This window comes from Labrus bergylta, chromosome 17, assembly GCF_963930695.1.
Source record: "Labrus bergylta chromosome 17, fLabBer1.1, whole genome shotgun sequence".
NCBI lineage: Eukaryota > Metazoa > Chordata > Actinopteri > Labriformes > Labridae > Labrus > Labrus bergylta.
Window position 1 is genome coordinate 5,085,788 of NC_089211.1, and position 23,578 is coordinate 5,109,365.

General features: G+C 39.6%; 1 protein-coding gene across 3 annotated transcripts; it reads right to left on the reverse strand.

The window, feature by feature from the left end:
* Positions 1–1,149: 1,149 nt before the first annotated feature.
* On the reverse strand, positions 1,150–23,500 carry ghrb (growth hormone receptor b). Of its 3 annotated transcripts, none has more exons than XM_020636079.3 (9): positions 23,203–23,500; positions 17,422–17,509; positions 9,313–9,448; positions 7,077–7,255; positions 6,135–6,313; positions 4,802–4,946; positions 4,563–4,653; positions 4,325–4,394; positions 1,150–3,342 (listed from the first exon to the last, which is right to left on the reverse strand). In XM_020636079.3, exons 1-9 carry the CDS (start codon positions 23,203–23,205, stop codon positions 2,467–2,469), a joined length of 1,767 nt encoding a protein of 588 aa, XP_020491735.1. In that variant the 5' UTR covers positions 23,206–23,500; the 3' UTR covers positions 1,150–2,466. The 3 variants fall into 3 exon arrangements, with proteins under 3 accessions (XP_020491735.1, XP_020491734.1, XP_020491733.1); XM_020636078.3 differs by having other exon boundaries at positions 17,422–17,609; XM_020636077.3 differs by having other exon boundaries at positions 17,422–17,612.
* Between the last annotated feature and the right edge of the window lie 78 nt (positions 23,501–23,578).

The window sequence follows — 23,578 nt, forward strand, 5'->3', positions numbered from 1 at the left end:
CATTACGTCTTCAAGCAGCTACAACTTAACAAATACAGTAACTTTACACTCTGAAAGAAGTCCTTTAGCTTCAGGCAATGCTTCCAGTTCAAAACTGAAACTTTGACTCCATTCAACAGATCAATGTCACACTTTCCAGTCAGTGTCACACTCACATTTTCTTTAATCAGCAGTTCTTTAAAGCTCCTGAGGAGTTTTTAACAGGTTCTGATGACTCTTAATGACTAACCAAAGCAAATTAGACCATCAGCATAAAGAATAATCATTTCTAGATTGTTATTTTGAATGCTTTAGAAAAACCCTTTTTGCGAGGTCTCACTCTGATTGAAAGCCTGCCTGTGGGCATCCTCCACCTCACTCCTGCACTGCTGTCTCAAAGTCTCTAGCTCCCTCTGGTGTTTCTCTGCTTCTGCTCTCATTTCACCAACCAGCCGCTGAACCTCAGCCTCTCCATCCTGTAGAAAACACACAGGCCTCAAATACACAAACTAAATCTGCTTATAGGCAAACATTTGGAATTGCTACCTAGTTGAAGGGCTAAGAAAACCAAAAACAAACTTTCCTTACAGTGAGAATCAACTGATCCTTATGGAGTTAACTTTAACAAGTCTAATATTAATCCATCATGAGCACTAAGAAACATTTAGCTGAGAGGCAGAAACCTTGCACAGAACCAGACTCATGTTGAACAGCCATCTGCTGAAACTTCTTTGAGCTTGGAAAGTATGTGTAGTATTAGCAGTATCAGTTAAGTATAATAATAGACTGATCGGTCTATTGCTAACATTAGTAATGATGATGAAACAGGGAGGACTAATTATGTTACTTATAGAGTTTGAAGTTTAAAGGGTCTGAGATTCACTTCAATGTTTATGGATGTAAGGCTGATATTAAGTATGAAGTAAGCCGATGTTATTTAAGTTTATTTTTGGAGTATCTCTTGTGTTTCCCTAATACAAATTGTAACAGTGTATAAACATTTGAGAATCCATATTCTTAATAAGATTTGTACCTCTATGACTGTTCTGCATTAGCAATCCTTAAACAGGCATTCACTACATGTCCAGTCTCTGCCTGCAAGACTGTGGAGAGCTTAAACTAGCTTGGTTTAATAAAAAGACCCAAAGGCAGAAGGACAAGAGACATATATATTTGTAACAGGCAACTTCAAATTTAATTCTGTACAAATTCAACACATGATGTCCACATAGCCCCAACTTAAAATGTGCATTTAATGCACTGATGACCTCAAAACCAACTGAAAAACCTAATCTTTTATAGTCCATGCACTCATAAACATTGATGTTGCGTTAGACTGACTGACTGACTGACTATGAAAACTATTTTCTCTGTCAGACTTAATGTAGAAAATGTTACCGTGTCAAACTTTAGTGAACAACATAACACAAAGTAAGGTTAGCTCGATACAGCTCATTCTTCCCTTTTTTGGGGAGTTCATGTGACAACAACGTAATATGAAAACTCATAAGACTTAGTAGTGACAAAAGCAAAGTAATATTATCAGAGTTGATGAAAACATGAATAAAAAAAGATGTTTAATTCACTACACATGTATTCTTATGAAACAGTTATGGGCCCTTTTATTTTACATATGATATAATTTGCATTTGACCTGATTTTATAAAAGAAAAACACTTTTTATATATACAAACTTTCAGCTAAAAAGCTTTCGACTTTACACCTTAATGTTCTGTGATTTAAAGCTCAAGATTACAATGTCATGTTAGAACCATTGTCAACAACTCTGCAGCTCTAATAAGCTCTTAAGCCTGTTTTGACTCATAGCACAACAACAGACAAAATGAACACTCCATACTAGCTTGGAGAAAGAGGAAACTTTAGTAACTGAAGACCCTGATAGGGTCCTACAACTCCTTTTGAGAATGAACACTGAGCTTAAAGTCATTAAATCAACAGAAAGACAACTTTAATTCAATGATCGAGTTTTCTTTGATGACCAGATGTGTGAGTCAGAAACTGTTTGCCAACAAGATAGCCAAAACTGTTTTCTCGTTGTTGCACAGTATGTCTGTCTCTTCTCATTCAAAAGAGTTGTAGCTGAGAACTGGTCAATGCAGCTTTAACAAAACAATTACTTGATAACAAGCTTTTTAGTCCTGTTTAGGGGGTTCAGAGTATGAAAGTCTTGAGGCCATTCAACCCCCAGCTAGTGCTTATTCCCTTCAAATGGTTCCCTTTTCACAACTGCAGTAAAACACATTCACGTGTCCTCTTCCTCCTTCATACCAAACTTCAAGCAGTGTAAGCTTAATGGTCCTGTCAGACAAAGCAGCGGGAGTCCAGAGGTGGTGGCAGGACAGGCACATACAGTCCTAAACCATTTTAGGAGAGCTGTCATTGGGTAAATTCAATCATAAAGGCTTCTCCTGAGCTTGGCTCTGCTTTTGATTAAATAGTCTTAACTTTACAGAGTTCTATGCTGATTTATGGTGTGATGCTTCCCAAAAGGTCAGGGGTCAGGTAGCCGTCTGGTGACGGCATGGTCTTTGGGATTATCAGCTGGGGGGCTGGTGCTGAATTTGGTGTCAGTAAAAGGCTGTTCTGCATGTCAACATGCTCTACCACTGTGTAGACAGGTGCAGGGGGAACAGGGGACATGGGGGTGGTGTCTGTTTCATGATAGGGAGATGGGGACGACAAGCTCAAGTCTCCTCTTGTCTCAAAGGGTTGGGTCATGTCTCCTGATGACCATCTTGGGCTAGTTTGGCCTGCGTTGAGTTCTGAAGTGTAACCCCCATGATCATGATTCACCACGATGAGCTGAAACTCTTTCTTTTCTTTCTCTTTCTCGGCCTTGGTGTCTTTCCCCGTGTCTTTACAAGTGGTTTCCTCCGCCTCAATTGTTTCCTCAGGTGACAGCAGCACCTTGCCAGACGACCTCACCTCACTCACTAGAGTGTACATCGCTTCGCTGCCTGTTGTTCCAAAAGGAAGCTCCCCAGTGGTGGGGCTCTGGGACGGAGAGCTTGGCTCAGAGATGTCAAGATGTAACTCATCCTTGCTGAAAGTTTGATTTGGGATGAGAGGGTGGAAAGGTGATGCTTCAGGGTCGCTTGGGAGATCCGGGTCGCAGCAGCTGGCTCGGCCCGAGTCGTCATCTCTAAAACCGATGTTGAGGGGAGTGCTGTTTGAGCACAGGGAGGGTTGCATGAGACAGTCCGTATCCAGGTCTGTCAGTCTGTCGTTCTGTTCCTCAATGTCCAGATCGATGAATTCCACCCACGGGTCGTTGTTGTACAACTCAGGCCTCAGATCAGCGGGTCTGCCCAGGATGGATGTCAACTCCCTCAGCTTCCCTTTCTGAGAGATAAAGAAAGTAAAAGTTGATACGCATCACCACATAGAAGCCACATACACCTAGTTTATAACTCCCTGGGACTTGTTTTTTTAGCTTTTGCTTTTTATTTCAGCGTTAAACAATCGCTCTCCCCATGTTTAAAATGAGAACTGGAGGAGCCAAGTCCAGTAACACGTGCAATCAGATGATCAGACAGGTTGGTCTGACCTATGATAAACCAATGATGATGGGAGTACCACTATGAGACTTGAGATGTTTTGCTGGAGAGGGGTTGTGCTCCCATCATGACAGTTTTTAATATGAGGTGGTCATAAAACTCTGTTCCAGCTATCATAAGTCGGAACACAGTTTTGTGAGGCAGCAGATAGCTCCAGTAAAACGGTTAGAGATTGAAGTATTAATAAGGAAAAAGCTTTGCCAATGACTCAATAGTTTGAAATGTTTGGTGCTCTCATGATATGGCCTCAACAACTATGGAAAAAGCAAACCAGTGCACACACAAAGGCAACTTTGTATAAAGTCGCAGTGTAAATGATGTACTTGCATAATACCCAGTTTCTGCAAGATAACATGTAGACTTGAGAAAGTGTAAGAACTGGAGGAAAGAGGACAGAACTCAAATCAAAATAATAATCAACTAATAACATTATTTGTGATTAAAACATGTTAATGCAAATTAAATGTTTAAATATTAATAATCACTGCATCAAAATCTATGTGTCCTTTTCCGGTGCCAATCTGTCAAAGGAAAAAATCATCACACACCACTCTAGCCAATCAGAATTGAGCAGCCACTGAGTCAAGCTGCGGGACCTCTGACAAAAAGCTACCTACATCCTGTTTACTGTTATGATCACTGTTGATTATTGCCATGAGAAAAACTATGAAGACTGTTTACAACAAAAGACACTGAATGAAATGAATGACAAGATTACTCACTGTTAATAGAAATAAGGAAATACATGAAGAAGTTGCCTTGAATACCTTTAGTAGCTCGGGGTCAATTCCTCTTATTTTAGGTCCAGGAACGGGAGGCAAGAGAATAAACATCAACCTTTGGAAAGAACAGTTGGTAACATGTTACATTTTATGACAATAGGAAACTAAATGCACATTTGATTTCAAACCTCGATGATGAAAGGTTACACAATGTCCTGTACATGACAGCGCTGATAACAGAGACACTGTTGCAGTTTTTCAAGGACGTCTCTAAAGTACTTACTTTTCCTGCTGTAAGATGACCACCAACATCAGGATTGCAACTAAACACAAGGCTCCAAAGATGAGCAGGGCCACCACAGGGAATCTCGATACTGGCAGGGCAAATACACAAACAAAACATATTTAAATAATACCTATTGTAAGGTCATTATGGTAAAGATCTTGTAATAAAGCATGTAATATATAGCGGTGTATAAATCACAGAATAGATAGCCTGTACACATAGCAGTGTGTCTTTACCTTTAGATGGCATGTGGACGAACACAGAGTCACTAAATTCTCCAAACTCTTTCCCTGCGTGCATTTTGCACCGAACTCGAACCTCATGGTTGACGTTTGTTTGAAGCCCGTAGACGGAGCAATGTGTGCCTTTCACAGGCTCAATCTGTGGGGAAAATAAAAAGGGTTCAAGTACCCGAGTGCTACAGCAATGCAATCCTCTCCTCCAAGAAACATTCATGATAAAAAGTTTGCCATTAATGCCACCAAGTATGTTTTGAGTCCTGAAAAGTGCACTTTAATCAAACTGTTGACAGGAAGCGGATGTAACCCCTTGGTTTCAAAAAGACAATGCCAGTGTCTTCAAGCTGCATTCTGTCTTTTGACCAGCAGAGGGCCTTTTGATTCAACATGAATGCATATTGTACTTGGGTCTAGTTCAAATTAGCCTATTTTTAACTTGGTGTATCACCTTAATGAACATTTTCCTTGTGTTTATTTGTCTTAATCTCTTGTTGTAAATCTTCTCTAACACAGCATGGTGTTCATTCTCTTCATTATAGTATGCTTGTGAGAAATTCAGTCAATATAGCAGAGCATGGATAGGTTTTGGTTAATAAATAACTTCTACAGCTTCCTCTCTAACAGCACAGCTCTGTTTAGTTCTATAGTCCAGATGTGGTTACTTCTGGCACATAGACGGACAGACAAACAGGTGGAAATATAAAAACAACGTGCCATACATAACATTTTATTCCTGTTGTACCTTTGACCATCATTGCACTACGATCACTTTATTCATTAAGTATTTGTCAAATTTCACACAGCTCTGTTTATTTATTAAGCTCCTGTCCCTCTATATCTCTTCATCATTCTATATTTGCCTACTTAAAGTTGTTATTTCTGGGACCTTTTTGCCTTTATTGGATAGGACAGCTGAAGAGAGACAGGAAGTGTTGGGATAAGAGAGTTGGGGGGTGACATGCAGCAAAGGGCAGAGGTCGGATTTGAACCCATAGCCGCTGCAATGAGGACTATAGCCTCCATACATGGGGCGCGCAGCATAACTCCTAAGCTATCCGGCGCCCCCCTTATTTGCACAAAGCTGTGTAAATATATATTTATTTCCCGTTGTAATGTTCTTCTCCATTGCATTATTATCACTCGGTGTTCATCTACTGCATATAGTTCTGTTTACATTTATTAGTCTGATCACTGTCCACTTGTATCTCTATTCTACTGAATCTATTTTAACTTTTGTATTTAAATTGATATTGATATACACTGTGGTTATTCTACTGCTCTGTGTGTCTTTGATTTCACAACATTTAAATAACATTTAGAAGACACCCACCACTTCCCACAGGTCGGAGCTGACATCACGATAATGGACCTCGTACTGCAGGGTCATCCAACCCATCTTCACATCTGCAGACTGAGGCGGTTTCCAGCTCACCATGATGTCATAGTAAGAGCCGGTCAAACTCACATTCAGCAGGGTCCAGTTCAAGCTCTCTGGAGGATCTGGTTGCACTGCAGAACCATAAAGAAATCAAATCATTTTAACATGATGATAAAAAAAAGAAAAATAAATCATCATGATAACTGATCTACAGAAACAAAGAAAAAAATCCCAAAGAGATTAACACTAAAATAAGCAAGCACCAACACGAGTGAAAGGAGAGCAAGGGAGGAAAAACAGCTGTGACAGTTCTCACATCTCCAGACATAAATCTGGTTGAGTATAATGATGCTAACGTAAGCAGCCAAAGGAGCTATAAAAAGAAGAAAAGAGAGGAGGACTTGTTCAACAAAACAAATGAGAAATAAAAAAACTTTCCAGCTATGAGTCCCGTTTGTAAAGAGCCATAGTTACAGTGTGAATTCTTGTGTATTCATCATCCTTAACCTACAGTTTTGATGACTGTATGCAAGTGGCTTGTGGGATATGCTGGTGGGAACAAATAACCATTTTCTGGGAAAATTGCCAGAAAACTGCTCTTGGCTTTTATATATACTGACTTGTGCTCCCAGAACTTTATCTTATCTGGACGTTGGGATTAAGAATTGTTTTATCTTTCTTTCATCAAACAGTTCCCAAAAAGACCGTTTCAAGAGAAGTGGAAAAAAAATCCTAACTATTTGGGACATCCTGCTCTGAAAAGTATACACCAACGTGCACTCTGAGGGTTATTATCTTGCAAGTTAAACGTACGGGATAGGGGATAATGTCACATGCACTGCACATGAGTTTTAAATCCTCAGACAGGTGGGCGCTGTAAGGACGTAAACTCACCGATGTCTTCAATCTGGAAGAATTTCTCATCATACTGGATGGCTTCATCCTTGGAGCGGAGCTGGACACTGTAGTACGTCCAGATGGATGTGTGGTTCTCATTGAAGAAGCACTCGTTCGGCCTGTCGGTGCTGTAATGAGGACATTCGCTCCACTCTTTAAGAGACGCGTGGGGGGCTCTGCAAAGGGGGGGAGAAACAACATTGCAGTAGGATGAGAGGAAGGATGTGACAGATCAGTTTGGCATATTTTGTCTCAAATGCAACGTGGTTGAAAAATAAAGTATTGGTCCTCTAGGGGGCACTGACTAGCTTCTTATAGAATCCACTCACTAGTGAATTAATCCACAGCTAAAAAAAGTCCTTATGAAATGCACTTTCCTCCTTTGATTATAGTTTAATAAAAACAAAACCACAGGGTGCTGAGAATTTCTGAAATTCTAAAATAAACTGTACAGTTGCAGGTTTCTTGTTTTGATTTACTGATTTTATTTCCAGCAGGAACTTTGAGGCTTGGGCTAAAAAATAGTCACAGTAGATATCTTAGTAAGTATTGAGCGAAACTTGAAAGAACACATTGTCACTTTGGAGCTTGTCGTGGGATAAGAAGAAGAAATAATGTCAGGCTTGTCCTTTAATCAAGCCTTCTGCCATGGTATTTGGGCATCAATGTAAGTGGAGTTCAAGTACCCGAGTAGTTTAATAGTTACTATACAATATACGGTATAATTCTGTCATGTCCTCAGAGTAACTCTTTAAAAGTAGGCTAATACCTAAAAAAAACATGTGCAGCCTCAACTGGACTTTTGACTTGTCAACAAAGACTGAGCAGGTGCTTTATATGCCAGATAAAGTTCAGAAATAATGTCAACAGGTGAGTTGTAAAAGAAACTCTGCCTGACCTTGGTGGCAGTTGGGCATGATAAATAATAAAGGTCGGGCGTGGGTGGGGGGCTGAAACTGCTGGGGCATGCATGTATTTTCTCGTTCATTTACAATAAGTAAGTCCATCATTGCCAAGTGATAATTTAATGATTTACTATCCTAATTCTTCTTGTAGAAATTGATAAAAGTCTTTTCATGTTTAACAGCTGATATCTGATAAATCAATGATAGAAAAAAATGTATCTTCTTATTTATTTAACCGGGAGAGAAACTCATAGCTGGATTAACAGTGTGTCCAGAGCATAGACTGTAAACATTAATGTTTGAAGCCTGAGTGACATCAGCCATCTGTTCCTGCAGGGGGCTCTAGAGTCTCATCAGCAGCAGCCGCCATGTTGGAAATGCTGTCTCAGCCAAACTTTCAGTCAACATAACGACAGGCTGAGAGCTGGAGCTGAGGCGGGTTTTAAACCTCCTGACGAACCGTTACATTGCGCCCACCTGTCAATCAGGTCAGCTACATACCTTACTATGGATAACAAGTATCGTTCATAAAATTAAAATGAAGCCTTTTAAAAAAAATTTACCCCTCATACAGTGTGTGCCAGTGATGACAATAACTAATCAGATGTATTTTGTTTTTTGTACCAGGCTGTGAACATGTTTATTTCTGCTGTAAAAACTTTTTCACCTCTTGTGTGTATGTGACTTCAGGTGTTCCTGGAGCCAGCTTCTAGAGGTTGCTGCTTGGTCCAGCAATATGAATACCACAATGAATATCCTGAATATCCTGCAATAAGTTAAATTCATTTTCTACAGACAATAAGATGTTGTATATGGTTTTTGATATTTATAGTATTATAAGACATTTTCTTTTGGAACAAACTGAAAAAAACAAAACAAAACGATTCAATGGGAGCGTGCCAATGGTAAGGATGCCAAAAGTATTTTGTTTCATACTTCCTTGAATAAAAAAAATGAATTCCTGACTATCTCTGTAAAGTTTCCTTAAATCCTTACATCAAACAGAAATACACAAAGTCCGGTTTTAACAAAACTTGGTGCACAAGAGATTCTTGTGTGTTTTGTGTTTTTTGTTTTACATGCAGAAAATGTTTCTAATAATATGAACGTGAACATTTACACAGATTCTTTAATAGTTTCATTTTTGATTCTTAAATAAAACAACACAACTTTGGTTTCTTTCAACCATGGATAGTCCAGGCGTTTAATGTCTGTAGTCCTAACTAATCCTTTACACTCTGCCTAGTTCAATCAAAAGAACAAGAGAGTGAACAAAAGAACTAAAAATAAATTTTTGTGTTAGTGATGACAAATGTTTTCCCCCTCACTTTTTCTTGATGTAGAGTAAGCGTAGATCTCCTCGCTCAGAGACGTTTTGAAACGTCCCGACATTCCATCTGCAGCGGAAAGTCTCCATGTTGGCAGAGAAGCAGCCAGTGAGGTGTGGAGGTCTCTGTGGGAGCACTGTGGGGGGACATAGAGAATAATTACATATATTATTAGTTATGATTGGCTCTGTTTTGCTGTATTTCCTTGTTTGCATCTGCTCTGACTCATTGTTGTTTTAGCAGGAGGCTCCACTTCAGAGACATGCTGATATATGTAACTCCTGCGAGCAGCCAAGCCACAGAGCCAAAATCAGCGGTTTCCTGGAAATCTCTCAGCTTTTCCCGTGAAAGCTGCAGCGGGAGAGTTCACTGCCATGGCTGTTGTGGAGTAGGTTTCTCTGTACTCAGAAAAGCATTTGCACAGAAATTACGACTCAACGGCTCCTGTTTTACAGCCCGCACTGAAACCATATAACCACAGAGCTCTGATTCTCAGCATGTCAGATTCATTTTTTGCGCACTCGCAAATTACATATACACTGTAAACAGACAAATGTCAGAATACAATAAAAACAAAACACAGGAATACCCTGTAAAGATGTCATTGTCATGCTGTTTATTTGTTCTTTCTGTGTCTTTTGTAGCCTTTGAAATCCCAATTGGAGCATACAGACGTCTGTAGCATGCTCCACATCTCTTTATGAGGCGAGGGGGCTTAATGCAATATAATAACCAAACTGTGTTGTTCGTACAGGCGCCATATTTTCACACAAAGAAGCATATGTGGAATAATAATGACCACATCTGTTTCTAGTGCGTCATCTATGATGATTTGTTTTTCCAGCTGTCCATTTTGAGTCCGACAATGTAAAGGAGGTGAAGTACTACAACCGTGGAGTATTCTATCAGATGTGATTGGCAGTGGCTTTAAACACACAGATTGCACAAACTGAAGACCAAGTGATTTGTTTTTTTGTAAATGCTGAGCAGTAAGTAGCCAGATTTAACATAAACTCACTGCAAAAAACAGATGCACTCATTTACTGCAATGCATGAAATGACCAAATAGTGGAAATACTAGAGAAGAAAAATAGATACAGCATAGCATCCCAATATTTTGAGTGCCCATATTATATCGATTCATGATCGTCGAGTATCAATAATTTTTTTAATATTAACAGCAAATATGCTTCTTAATTGCTAAAGGGGTTGCACAATTCAATTTGAACAAGTTCCATTTTCAAGATAATATCGTATTGTGGGGCCTCTGATGTCACACCCCTAGGAACAACAATTCTATAGCTAGTGTAAGTGCAGAAGTGCAGGTTTGGTAATTAGACCATGGACTGTATAAACATGGACGTAGTGTTAGTGACGTCACCCATTGGTTTCTTAAGTGCACTTCTGACGCCCATTGATGTCGGTCGCCATATTGAAAAACCTGTCTCAGTGAATAGATTTGTCACAATACTTAAAAAAATGGTTATAGGGATAGTTAGTTATTTTTGAAGTGGAGTTGTGTGAGGTACTTGACTATAGGAAATGTATTACCCTGAGGATATGCCGGTAAGCCCCGCCCATTTCTTGAGAAACCGGTGAGTGACAGCACGGAGGCTAAGCTTAATGCCACAGACGGGGCCTTTAATACCATGGTATTTAGCTAATTTTAGGGAAGAAACAATCTAAAATTCAATCACAGTATATTAAGACATTTTTCAGTGCTATACTTCACCGTCAGCAAGCCAATTTATTTAAGCACTACTTCAAAGCATCACATACGAGTTCTTCAGCCGGAGTGTCCAAAAGTGATTGAACTATCCCATTAAATGTGTACGTAGTATGTACTTACATGAAAAATGTGTTTATGCCAAATGTTTAGGCCTCACCATTTCAGTATGAAGTGCTCACCATAACCTGGATTCACACGTCGACAGAATAATATTTACATAGATAACTCCAAGAGCATCTCGCTACCAATAAGTGGATATAAAAATATCTGCATTGACATAGAGTAACACCTGTTTAATGCAGGTGAAGTGTGACTGTCCCTTTAAATAAAGAGCTGAGGGAGCTTTATTTTATTACATTCACTTGAGTAAAGGCTGCTGATTGTGTTACCAGGAGCGGGTGTGATCAGTGATTCTGGGGACAGCAGCAGCATTACTGATGACATAAACATTGAAGGGACACACGCACACACACGCACGCACGCAGGTGCGCGCTGGCTGAGTGCTGAGACGTGCGAGGACAAGACGGCTCCCCTGCAGCAGAGGGGCAGCACTGGGAGCAAAGACGAATACCTTTGGCCTGCTCGGGGTACTTCATGGAAGGGGAGCTACAGGTTAAATATAACCTGTTTACCAGAGCGGCACTCCTTCTGGGAACTGTGCTGAGCTCAGGATTAAGAGAAAAATCAATTTGACACTCAGCAATGTGAGCTGTTTTATGGCTCACTTCATGATGATAAATCACGACAGCTGGCTGGTTTGTATTTGAAATGAGACAGGGAAAATGTGTTAGAACAATCATTTTGCAAGATTGATTTATGATATCCACTTGGTGTTCACAAGAGTATTTAGGCACATTCCTGTCCGAAGCACCCTAAGTTCCTGAAATAGAAATGGTGGCCAGTCTGAATCTTTGCTGACATTAAAAGAATATCTTGGAGTTTCTTAGAATCCGTACAAGACAGGACGACTTTATCATAGCATTGGATTAACAGCGGTGTTTCATCAAAGTGATGAAAACACTTGAGCAGGAAAAAGGGTACTGACTCTGTGAACAAAGACTGTAAGAACCTGTAAGGTCAACCTGAATAAAAGTGCTTTCATGTATTTCCTGATAAACACATTAAGATCTTTGTAAGTTATCGTAAGTTATGTAAGTAAATGGAAGGTAAAATAACCTTTGAGAAGATGTAGCATATCACATTATGTACAAGTCACATGTACTTTGACAGAATTTAACCATACCAGTCACTAAGGTTACAACACCACATTCATTTGCAACCTTGTCTCAAACAAAACATGTCACCTTGTACTTCTCGTTTTCAAACCAAATGAAAGCTGAGGGAAAGAAAGAAGTAGCCTGCAAGGATTTCATGTGGCAATGCTTTCTGTTATAATAAAAAAAAAAAAAACAGGGTTTCCCAAGGTTAGGTTTTGGCAACAGGGGTACTTTGTTGAAGGGAAATAAGGGCCTAAGGGGGTCGTCTGTTAACATTTATCTGATTTCTTAAATGGATATCATGCCAGGTATATTCATTAACATGTTTCTTTTATATTGATAAAATAAAACACATCTGCAGCATCATGTCAATAGTTTATTACACAGAGGCTTCACTCTGGCTCACTTCAGTGGTATGAACTAGAGCCGGATTGATTAATCGTCCAGCTGATGATATCCGCCGATATTAGCATACCCAGTAACTATCTGTATCGGCTAATTGTATCGCAGATATGCGCCGATATTACTCGATTTATTCACCAGTCAAACAGCATTTCATTTAAACGTTCCATATTATGCTTTTTCTGGTTTTATATGCTCTTTAGTGTGTTTTCCAAGTGTCCTGTGCATGTTTAGGCACATCTATTTGCAAAAATTCAAAGTCCGCGGAAACACTGCTTCTCCTACGTCCTCCTGTTAGCTGTAGCATTAGCTGCATGTAACGCTCGGTTCTAGCCCCCCTCGATAAAAATTTGTCAGTCCGACATCATTGTCAGTGTGAGATCACTGAGCTAAGCCCATTGGCTCGTTGTGGCAAGCCCTGCAGCTCATGATGTAGGCCCGTTAACTTCTGTAGCACGCCCACGATATGCTGTAGCCTGCGGTAGCACAGTAGTGCTAAGGTGCTAATATTTATGCTCCCCTCGGACGGAGCCAGTGGCTGCTTTCCCAATATGGTAAAAGGGGCGGGACATTTCCGAGAACCGTGCTGAGCAACTGACCAATTACGGCAGAGCCGACAGGCCGACCGATCAGATCAGATTTGGCACACGTGGGGACTCTGAACGTGGGCACTTCAGAGCCTTAGAGAGAGAGTCAGAAGCGAGCCGGTGCATGGAGCGGCAGTTCATGAAAACAGACACTTTTTTCGAACTTTATCTATTGTGAACATAATTTAGTAACTACCAGCAGAGGGCGCTATATGGATTACAAGGAGCATCATCACTCTCCAGAGAGTCAAGCGGTGATGCACGTACATGCTCAGTTACTTTCCAGTTGAGAGACCGTCATCGTTCACTTTTACACAAGTGTTTGATATCTGCATTTGAGGGATCAACGCAATAAATGTGTAAAATTATATCTATATCTACAGATTGAACATAGATCTAAAGATATCGGCCTCACATTTTTTTTCTCCCCAAAATCAATATTGGCCCCCTAAAATCCTATATCAGTCGGGCACTAGTATGAACCCAAATAAGAACAACTTTTCTTGTGATTTACTTTAATTAACAGATCTAAAGTCTGCAGAAAAACTACTTGTCAGGTCTGTCCACAAGAGAAGAAAACTACTTTAAAAATTACCCTAACCCTAAATGGAGGTCAGAAGGATAATTTCTGAAGCATTTGCAGTTAGTCTGTAAATCTGAACGCTGATTGGCATAAACAACACAATGTCACACAGATTGTTAACTCAAGTTAAATGTTGGGTCTGAAACAGATTATTAGCTGCTCTTAATATCTGTTCACAGGAATTAACATGTCGTCAGATTTAAAGCTGACAAAAGCCGAGATGTCATAACTGTGGACCTCGTTCTGCCTTCACATTTACTTAAAACATGTTCGAAAGGATCAACAGTGTCTGGGAAAAAAATGGTTTTATTACTCCTCAGAGGGACATTTGTCCAACTTAACATCCTGTCTGTACTGCTACATGTCTGTTACTGTGTGCTTATTGACAGGCAGTATTTTACTCGTCAGACTGGAATAACTTTAAACGTAACATGCTTCCCAGTGCTGCTGTGTTTGCTCAGCAGCTGCTGCACAGAGTTCACTGCTGGTGTAAGTAAACACGAGAGCAGTGGAAGCCGAGCACTTTCTGAACACAGCCATCAGAGCTGCAAAGCAAACACACAATTACCAAGAACTTATTATCAATTAACATTGCGCTCTCATCATTGTGCTCCTCTTCCTGAGGCTAATTACTGCAAACCTTACAAAGTAAACATGTTTACAGCGTGACTTTTCTTTTTCTCTCCGAGTGCTGCCCAGGTAGGCTCTTTCAGGGTGAAACAAAACATCCCTGCTCAATCTGTTTTGATAAGTCGAGAGGCATTTCCTCTGAGCCCTAATTGAAAAGGAAGCAGGAAAGAACAGTTAGCATTAATGTCCTTCCAAGAACTTGTTCCTACATTTAGCAAATCCCTTAATTTTCAGGAGCGCACATTTACCATCAAACTCATTTGGTCAAACAGCCTCTCGCTGGTGATGAGAGTCTTTCTGGTTGTAGCATATATCAGCATGTAAACAGCGTTTTAGTGGGAAGCGTTTATTAATGTCTTTCCTGTGAGCACACAGGGCAAACAGTTATTTAGAGAGTCACGTGTTCACACATCAATCAGTGCGCTCTCGGGGGGGGAAATACCTCATCCTCAGCGTTTAGAAAAGCCACTTCCTTCCTTGGCTGAAGGCCACAATGTTCTAATCATTCATTACTGGATCTTTACAAGCTTAACAAGCTTTATGGGCAAAACACACAGAAAAAAAGCTTTGATTGTTTGTTTGTCCGACAGTGACACTGAGCCACCTCTACAGCCAAGAAAAGTCATCATATTAGAGCTAACGTCTTGATTCCTCAGTGATTTATCAGTGGTGATCAGATTTAAGGAGGGAAAATCACTTATTTTCCACAACAGGTACCAGTCGTGTCTAAGGGTTTTAGCTCCTGTGACTAAAGAGAGAGGAGTTATTTTGGGTGTCCAGCGCTCTAAAAGGAAACGTCTCTTGATTTCCAAAGAAAAAAACAAAACATGAAACTCTCACAGTCCTCTCAATGTTCCCAGGGTCCTTTTCTCACAACAACGCAAGAGCTTTTCAAAGGATATTCTACAGTTCAAGATGTAAAAGGATTTAGAGAGGGATGGAAATCTCTTATTCAATTTGAATGGTAAAAATACATTAAGTATATACAGCACTTGGAGATATCAAAAAATCTAAAAAAAAACTTTAGTTGTTGGTTTTTAAGAAGTACAGCATCAGTGGCAGTAAGTGGATTTTAAATCCTAACGTAGGAAATAGGGTTGTGAAGATACCAGATTTTTGAACTACAAGACGATTCTGGTAAAAAATGCAACATCAACACCTTTATCTGTTCTACAAATAGGAATATTTAGTCGGTAAGGACTTGTTTTTAACTACCAAATATTTGCAGGCAAACACTGGCACATTGTCTAAATAGCACAATTACATTTGTTCAATTTAGACGGTGCTCCCTCTCTCTTTTGCTTGTGGAAGCTTGGGTGCAAAATATGACTGTGGGTCTATAGATTTAAATTTTAAAGCTACTACTTTTTGATACTATTGATCATTAAATTAAAGGAGATCTAAGTATCGAAAATGTGAGGACATATACGAACACAAAGTATTTAACCTGTGAGAACATAAATAAAACCCTTTATAAGGTCTACTTCATGTAAAAGGGTTTTTAGCTGAGCAGCATAGAGAACAAAGATACTCTCTTCTGGTTCAATAATTCATTCAAAATATGGAGGTCTCGAAAAAAGAGAAAGATAGAAATTGAAGGACAGAGGTGCACTTCATTAAAAGTCCTGTTTTACAACCCATCATCCATCCAGACCGTCTACCTTCATTATCCTTAGTTCACTTAGACATCATGCAAAATGAAGAAACAACGTGTTCAAATCTGGAGAGAGTTTTGCTTGAATCTATAGGTTTACCTTAATCCCATTTTACACATGAAATCCAGATCATTTCTAGAGGATCTTTTACACTAAGGTGAAGTAACTAAATTCAGCCAACAGACGTTCACACACGCATAGGGGGGATCACTTCGTCCCCTCATTACGCCTCTGCAACATCCAGATTGAAGGTGAAACATCACAGGGGGGTACATATCAGTCTGAGTGAGGCTAGAGACGCTTTAAGTGGATTCTGGTATCATCAATATTTATGTTCTCAAACTTTTAGTTGTTCCTCCTAGTAGACAAGCAGCCGTTCATCCTCACATTTTGTTGAGTGACTGAATCATTTCATAACATATGAATACAAGGCAGCCAATCAGAAATCTGCAGGCTGTTAGAAGTTTGTAAACCTGTTATTGATTTTATTCTGGCAGTGTGCACAGTTCAATAGAAGTGAAAAACGTGCCCGTACAGAGCAGCCTTGTCTGATGCCAAATTGGGACATGAAACAAAAAGAGAATAAAAAGGAGTAGCTGCAGAGCAGGAGAAGAGAGGAACACGTCCTTCGTCCACGCCTCTGCTAAATTACTGACAGTGTTGTGTAACAAGACAAAAGCACAGGATGTCCTTATGTGAATTTTATTGTCAGTGCAGACCCTGTTTACATCTGTGGACAAAATACGTTCCATGTATGCAAATACACAGCCTTTCTTCAACCACTGAAGGGCTGTTGAGTAGAAAGCAGGGCCTCTACACACTAAACAGCTTCTCATTGTTCAGTGGTGGAGTACTCTCCGCTCTCCAGAATTCCTGGGAAGCCACTTCACTAGAAATCCACTTTGCTGTTCCATGCGGCTCTCTGAGGAGAGCTTGGCTGCTGTGCAACTCACTTCATATTCATTTAAACACCAAAACATCTCAGGAACAATGCACCTTTACATGTTTGATACTCTCCTGGCCTTCAAATGTTCTGTGGCCAATTAAAAAACAGATTTGTCTCAAGCATTCATTCCACCTGGTGTTGTGCAATTTTTTGATTCCTTTGAAAAAACAAAACAAAAAAAAACAATGGAAAACTAGGGCATCCAAAAATGACCAGAAAACACTTTTCCATGTGCAGATGTTAAAGAAAAGTGCACACAATATGTGAAAGAAAAAGTTATTTTAAAAAGTCTCAAGTTTAAAAATCTAAATGAACTCAAGGTGTTAGTTTCTAAATTAATATCTGAATGAATAAACATACCTTGCCGGGGGGCTGATTCCAGCGCTGAAGAGGAGAAGATGTGAAGGAAAAGGAAGAGCAGAGTGAGAGCGGCAGCCATGGTGTCGAGCTGTCGAGGAAACATGTGGCAAATGTTAGCTCCTCCGTGCAGTCCACCCAGGCACGTAAGGCCCAGCCCACCACTTCCAATAACCAGGAACACCCCTTAACTGCTTTATAGAGATAAGAGATTTAGGTCATATCATTAGGTCATTAATATTTAGAGTCATAGAAATGTAAAGTGCCAGGTCAAATACTCAAATGTTAAAGTTTGCAAAGCCTGCTCCAATTTATACATCAGACCTTATCAGCCTTTTCTATACAACATCCTGCTGCTCTGAACTCACCAAGCAAATATTTTACAAAATTCTTGGAACTCTTAGGGACAAACAACTCCAGAAAATTCCTTTCCCCTCTGAACATATCATTTGTAAGCGTGTAAGAATTTTGGGTTCTGCAGGATTTCCCTGAGGAAACAAACTTCAGCATCTTATGCAGGATTTCACACCAAGTGTGAAGACTTCTCATTTTCATTTGAGAATAATAACCTTCAACCCTTTTTCAAATCCAGGTTACAAAGGCTTTTACAAAGGCCGTAAAACAAAACAGTGAAGTCATAAAATCATCACATTTTAAAGGACACTAGATATCGTTACAATGTAGGCGAACAAAAAGGAAGCGAAAACATTTGAGATGAAATACAAGAAAAGGTCAAATCAGAAGAGGCTCTCTGATATCTGATTCACCTGAACTGATCTAATTTGAATATCAATATGTTTTAATTCAAACATACAGTAAAATATAAGAAACGTTTCCTGACTTCTGCTCAGTTTTTAAGTGTGAACGTTAAACTGAATCCTTTAAGCCCGGTTCCTGAAACTAACATTTAAGCCTTGTGTTGTTTGCACTTGGATTACGTCTTTGAGCAGCAATGCCTAAACAAATAAAGTAACTTTACACAGAAATTACTCTGAAAGAGAGCCTACAGCTTCAGGCAATGTATCCACTTTAAAACTGAAACTTTGACTCCATTCAACAGATCAATGTCACACTTGAATTCCAGTCAGTGTCACACTCACACATTTTCTTTAATCAGCAGTTCTCTAAAGCTCCTGAGGAGTTTTGAACAGGTTCTGATGACTCTTAATGACTAACCAAAGCAAATTAGACCATCAGCATAAAGAATAATCATTTCTAGATTGTTATTTTGAATGCTTTAGAAAACTGCTGCTGCTACTTTTGGTTGAAATGCGATGCAAGCTTTCCCTCTTTGCTTCTGGTGATATCTTGATGCAGACGACAATGAGAATTCTTCTTTGCTTTACCCACTTATGCAGTTCCACATCAGCCCTACGTGGGGTTTGTAGTTCGTGCGCAGAACGTCTAGTCCAGTTTGGGTTCAATTGAGGTGTACACATGCAAAAGTTCATCTGTTTCCAACCAAGTTATCAAGGTGTGTTAGTCCGGCTTCGACAAATATCATTTCAGTCAGACGAGGTTGTTAACATACATTTTAAAAAGTCCTCTTCCTCGCTAGCTAAAGTTAGCTATGACTTCCTCTAAAGTAACATCCTGGTCACCGTTGATAAGGTTAGTTCAGAGCTTCATGAGTCTTAATATCAGTCAGAGAGCAGGCAGATTTCTTTTTATCAACATGAGGCTATATCAAAGGACAAAAGCTGCAAAACCCTAAATTGTACATGACAGTCTCAGATAAGGATGCAGAGGAAACATATTTGACTATTCTTTGAAAAAACGACAACAATCCACGACTGCAGAAGTGTTGATAATGTAAGAGGTGGGCTGTTCATGCTGAGATCATTATGACAGGCTGGGTTGGTTTACAGAAACGTGATTTCAGAGGAGGGAAAAAAACAACCAAGACAATGTCCTAAAGAAAAAGATCATGTTACCAGTAAAAGACCTGCATTGGTCAAATAATATGTAGTGGTGTAGTCAAAACCACACTAAACGAGACCAAGACATACACGAGACCAGAGTGCTACAAAACCAAGACCGAGACGTTTAGGGATCAAGACCAAGAACATAAATATATTTTTTAAAAATTTAAAAATCATCATCTTGTGTGCAGTGGTCGTGTCACTGAGAGCATAACACTGGGAATGTTGCGGCATTAACCAAGGGAAAAAAATCTAATTATGAATTTCAAGTTATTTGTTTTTTTAGGAAGAGGCATTTTCCTTCTAATCACAGCCAATCAGTGGTGGTCTTGATTTAAAATCTGGAGTCCACCCAGTCCAAGACGAGACCAAGTAAAGATGCTTTTGATTCTGAGACGAGACAGAGACTTTCCAAAAAGACTGATTTCGAGTATGAAACACTAAATGTTGTTGAAGTAAAATTCACAAGTAGTCAGCACATCAGTGTTAAAGATTGATCTACTGTTGCCCCCACCCCCAAAATGTTGGCTTGCATGACTCTGACTGATATGATTGATTTCTGTGTTTCTTTATTCAGGGCTGAATGTAGCATGTGCTCCGTAAATATCAAGAAATTCATTTAAACTAAGTTGATTCAGTATTTCTGTCCCACATAGACTTATTCAATGTGTTTGAGTATTTAACTTTAGGCAATAAATAAATCTCTAGTTTTTTTATTTTGACACGTTTCTTATAATTATCTTCATTTAAAATCTCCATGATGACCTAGTTAAGATACAAGAATGATGCTAAAATCAGTTTCTCTGTATTTTTCTTTAAATAAAATTGTCTACTGTAACATATTTCTTCCAACTCATTTGAAAAAACTGACTCATTTAAATCATCCAAATTGAACCTAAGTGGTGAATTATAGTGAACCTCAGTGATTGGACAGCAGGGAGCAGCATCATGTTTTATTCATCATTTTGCTTCTTGGGATTCACACTGTTTAGTCTTCCTGGAGAGGCGTGTTTCGAAACAGTAAACACTTTGATTCTAAACTTGACATCAATCTGTAGCCACCAGCGCTGACTTCCTGCCAGTACAATTGAAATCCAGCCTTACTTTTTTTAGTTTTTCAGACCTGAAGTTTGGCTCCTTTGTTGTCTTTCCCTTTGGCATGCTTGTCCTGAGTTTATTAATAAAAACGGTCTTAAACTCGATTCCTAGTTTCCTTGTCAATCACAGAAAAAATTGTCTTGTCGTTTTCGTATTTGGTTGCATAAAACATCTGCCTAAAAGCTGTTTTTTTATTTCCTCATGGCCAAAACTTCTGTGACCTCCTCCCAGAAAAGTAAGTCACATCAAACCAACAGCTGTTGCAGTGATATAAGCAGTCAGATATATCTTGATTCTACCTGAACTAAAAAAAGCTTCTGCATGTTTCTAATAAGCTCCACGAGCAGAAACGTGCTCAAACTAGGATCAATATTGGAGATGCTTTTGAAAAATGGAGAGAGGTTAGAACGCAGAAAGGTTTACAGACCCATGCAGAGCTGGATAAACACTGAAGCTTCAGAGTCCACCACATGGTGACCTGAGTGAGCATCCACTCTAGAGAGGAGGGGGCGGGGGGAAAAGCTTACTTCAATGTTTTGAATTTGGACTGCAGTACCCATTTTAAACACTAGGTGTCAGAGTTACATATTGCTCCTTTAAACTATAATATCTTGTTATTCAAGTGTTACTGTATTTTTCTTCCAACCTTTATATATGCAATCTTCTACCAAACCGGCCGATAAATCTTAATTGGACTATTTTTTAATCTTCCTTTTCTTAGTTTATTTTAAAAATGTCCTGAACAATTTATAAGAATCTGTCAGGGTTCATGTTTTCCTGTTTCATGTGTGCAAAATGCTGAAAATGATACCTGTTCTACATGACCTTCACTTCTCATGTTGGGATACCTGGAGGTGAATTTCTTGTAAGTCGTGTAAGAATGACATGCATTAAAAACTAGGGTAAAAAAAGTTCACTTTCTCTGCTGTAACTCTGTCACTTCATATTCTCTTTGTACCTCTGTTTGTCAGGCTTTGCACAAAAGGTAATTCTCATGCTGATAAGGCAGACACATAGACTAAACTTGCTGCAAACGGCACAACGTCTGTTTGAAGGAGCGGGTTTGGACTCAGGGTCCTGACAGAGTTTGGACTGGAGCACAATTTTTAAAAGTTTTTGTCTCTGTTTCTAGAGACACTCTTTCAAATATCTCAACGTTTCCAGTGACAGCGAGGAGGAACTAGGAAGGTTTCTCAGATTATTTTGATGATCATTTTTTTAAATACAGGATTTCAGCTGACCATTTTGAGCTTGTTTTCTGGTTTGTGAGGAATTAGAGGACTACAGTAAGGAGGCATTTAGGTTGAAAAACAAATGCTGTCATGGGACACCTCAACGAATGAACTGAAGGAAATTCAAGAGACACCCCTCAAGGCGTGTTCCAGGGTTGAGGTTACACTGCAGTAAACATCTTCCTGATGCTATTAGGAAACTGCTATGTGTGTCACATTAGTTGTTGATGATTTGTAGAAGACACTAAAAGAACATCAGTGTGAGAACATGTTAGTTTCACACATCAGGACAGGTGTGCTTCACACTGTGTAAACAGGAAGACTTGGTAGTCTTTACAACCACGGGAAATCCCTCTCAGGTTAAAAGCGGAAAGTGTTTCTCATGTAGGTGTTTGTTGCTGAGTTGTACTCAGTATTCAATGGTGTTCAAAGCGGTATATTTGTTTATCCAGCCCGATTCAGACTGTCATAATTAGCTCACAAATTAAAGACTTCTTCTTCTTAGGCCAAAGAGAGGCATAGCGCTGCATTAGGGGCATTAGCATACTCTTACTCTAAAACAGTGGTTTTCAACTGGTGGGTCGGGATCCCCCAAAGTGGGTAGAGGAGTCGTTTTCAGTGGGTCACAGATGTGTGCCTGGAAAATCAAACTGAGTGACGTAGATCTAGATCTTGTTTGTTTTGTTCCTTCTCCTCTGTCACTTTTTTTTGGCACCATCTGAATTATGGGTCCAGATTTACCACGAAGGACTTGGCAGTGGGTCCTGAAAACCCGGCTCTAAAGTTGCTATCCAAAATTCTCCTTTAACGGCTTGGCTTTTTTATCCATATGACCTGGGAAAACATCCGGCTCTGACTTCATTTTTCCACAAATTCACTCAAGTTAAAAAGTTTGGATATAAATCTCAATCAGTGTTTAAGCTAACAACATGAATGATACATCTGTAAATCCATGAATGGCATGCCTGCTTGTTTGTTTGTTTGTTTTGTTTGATAAACAGATGAAAGTCTAACATTAAGAGGCCAAATAAGGACTGTGTGATATTTTGATTTAAACAGAGTATCACACAAACAACAGCCAAAATTGCAGCTTATTATCAGTTCAAGGCACAGATTCATTATTTTACCTTCTTTTTTCTAAATACCTTTCTCTTTCAACTGTCTATTGTCCAGTTAAGTGCAAACAACAATAAAGTTATTTCATTCCCACAGAGCATAATTCAACTTTCTGGAGCTTAAAGCCTCCCTTCAATTCATGTCGACCTTTTTTCCACATGAAGCATTAAATAACATTAAAACACGACGAGTTACTTTTGTTATATGCTACTATCCTCTACATCTTTAACTATTTCCTTCACAGTAGTTTCAGTTTAATCGCATTAGCTGCTTTTTGTTTTGGCTCAAACCTCTGAGATTGTGCAAGACTCATAGACAAAGTGTTATAAAAAGCTGAACGCTCAGACACATGAACAGAAGAGTGTAAGCTTCCTTAACATATTAACTTATTTAAGCCTTATAAGAGTTCAGTTTACCATGCTGGGTGGGTCTCAGTCAGATCCTGGTCTCCATACAGCTGCGTAAACACTCAGACCGGACGGACAAGAGAAGCTGCTGGACCTGGCGAGCAGTCTGCCCCACGTCCTGGAGGTCTCACTGGTCTCACTGGTTTCAAAAGCGACAGTAAAAAATGTCACACTCGTAAATGTCCACAGTAGCTTCAAAAAGAGCGCGAGGACCCGCTGAAAACCCAAACGGAAACGTTTTTTTAACCGAGACTCGCGTGGGCTGCTCACACTGTCGAGGAAAGCCTGCCGGACTGACTGCTCTGTGTTTGTGTTGGAGCAGTACAGCTGTTGTAGGAGAGGGGGGCGCCATCTGTCGGTGGACACTGGTTACAGCAGGAGGACA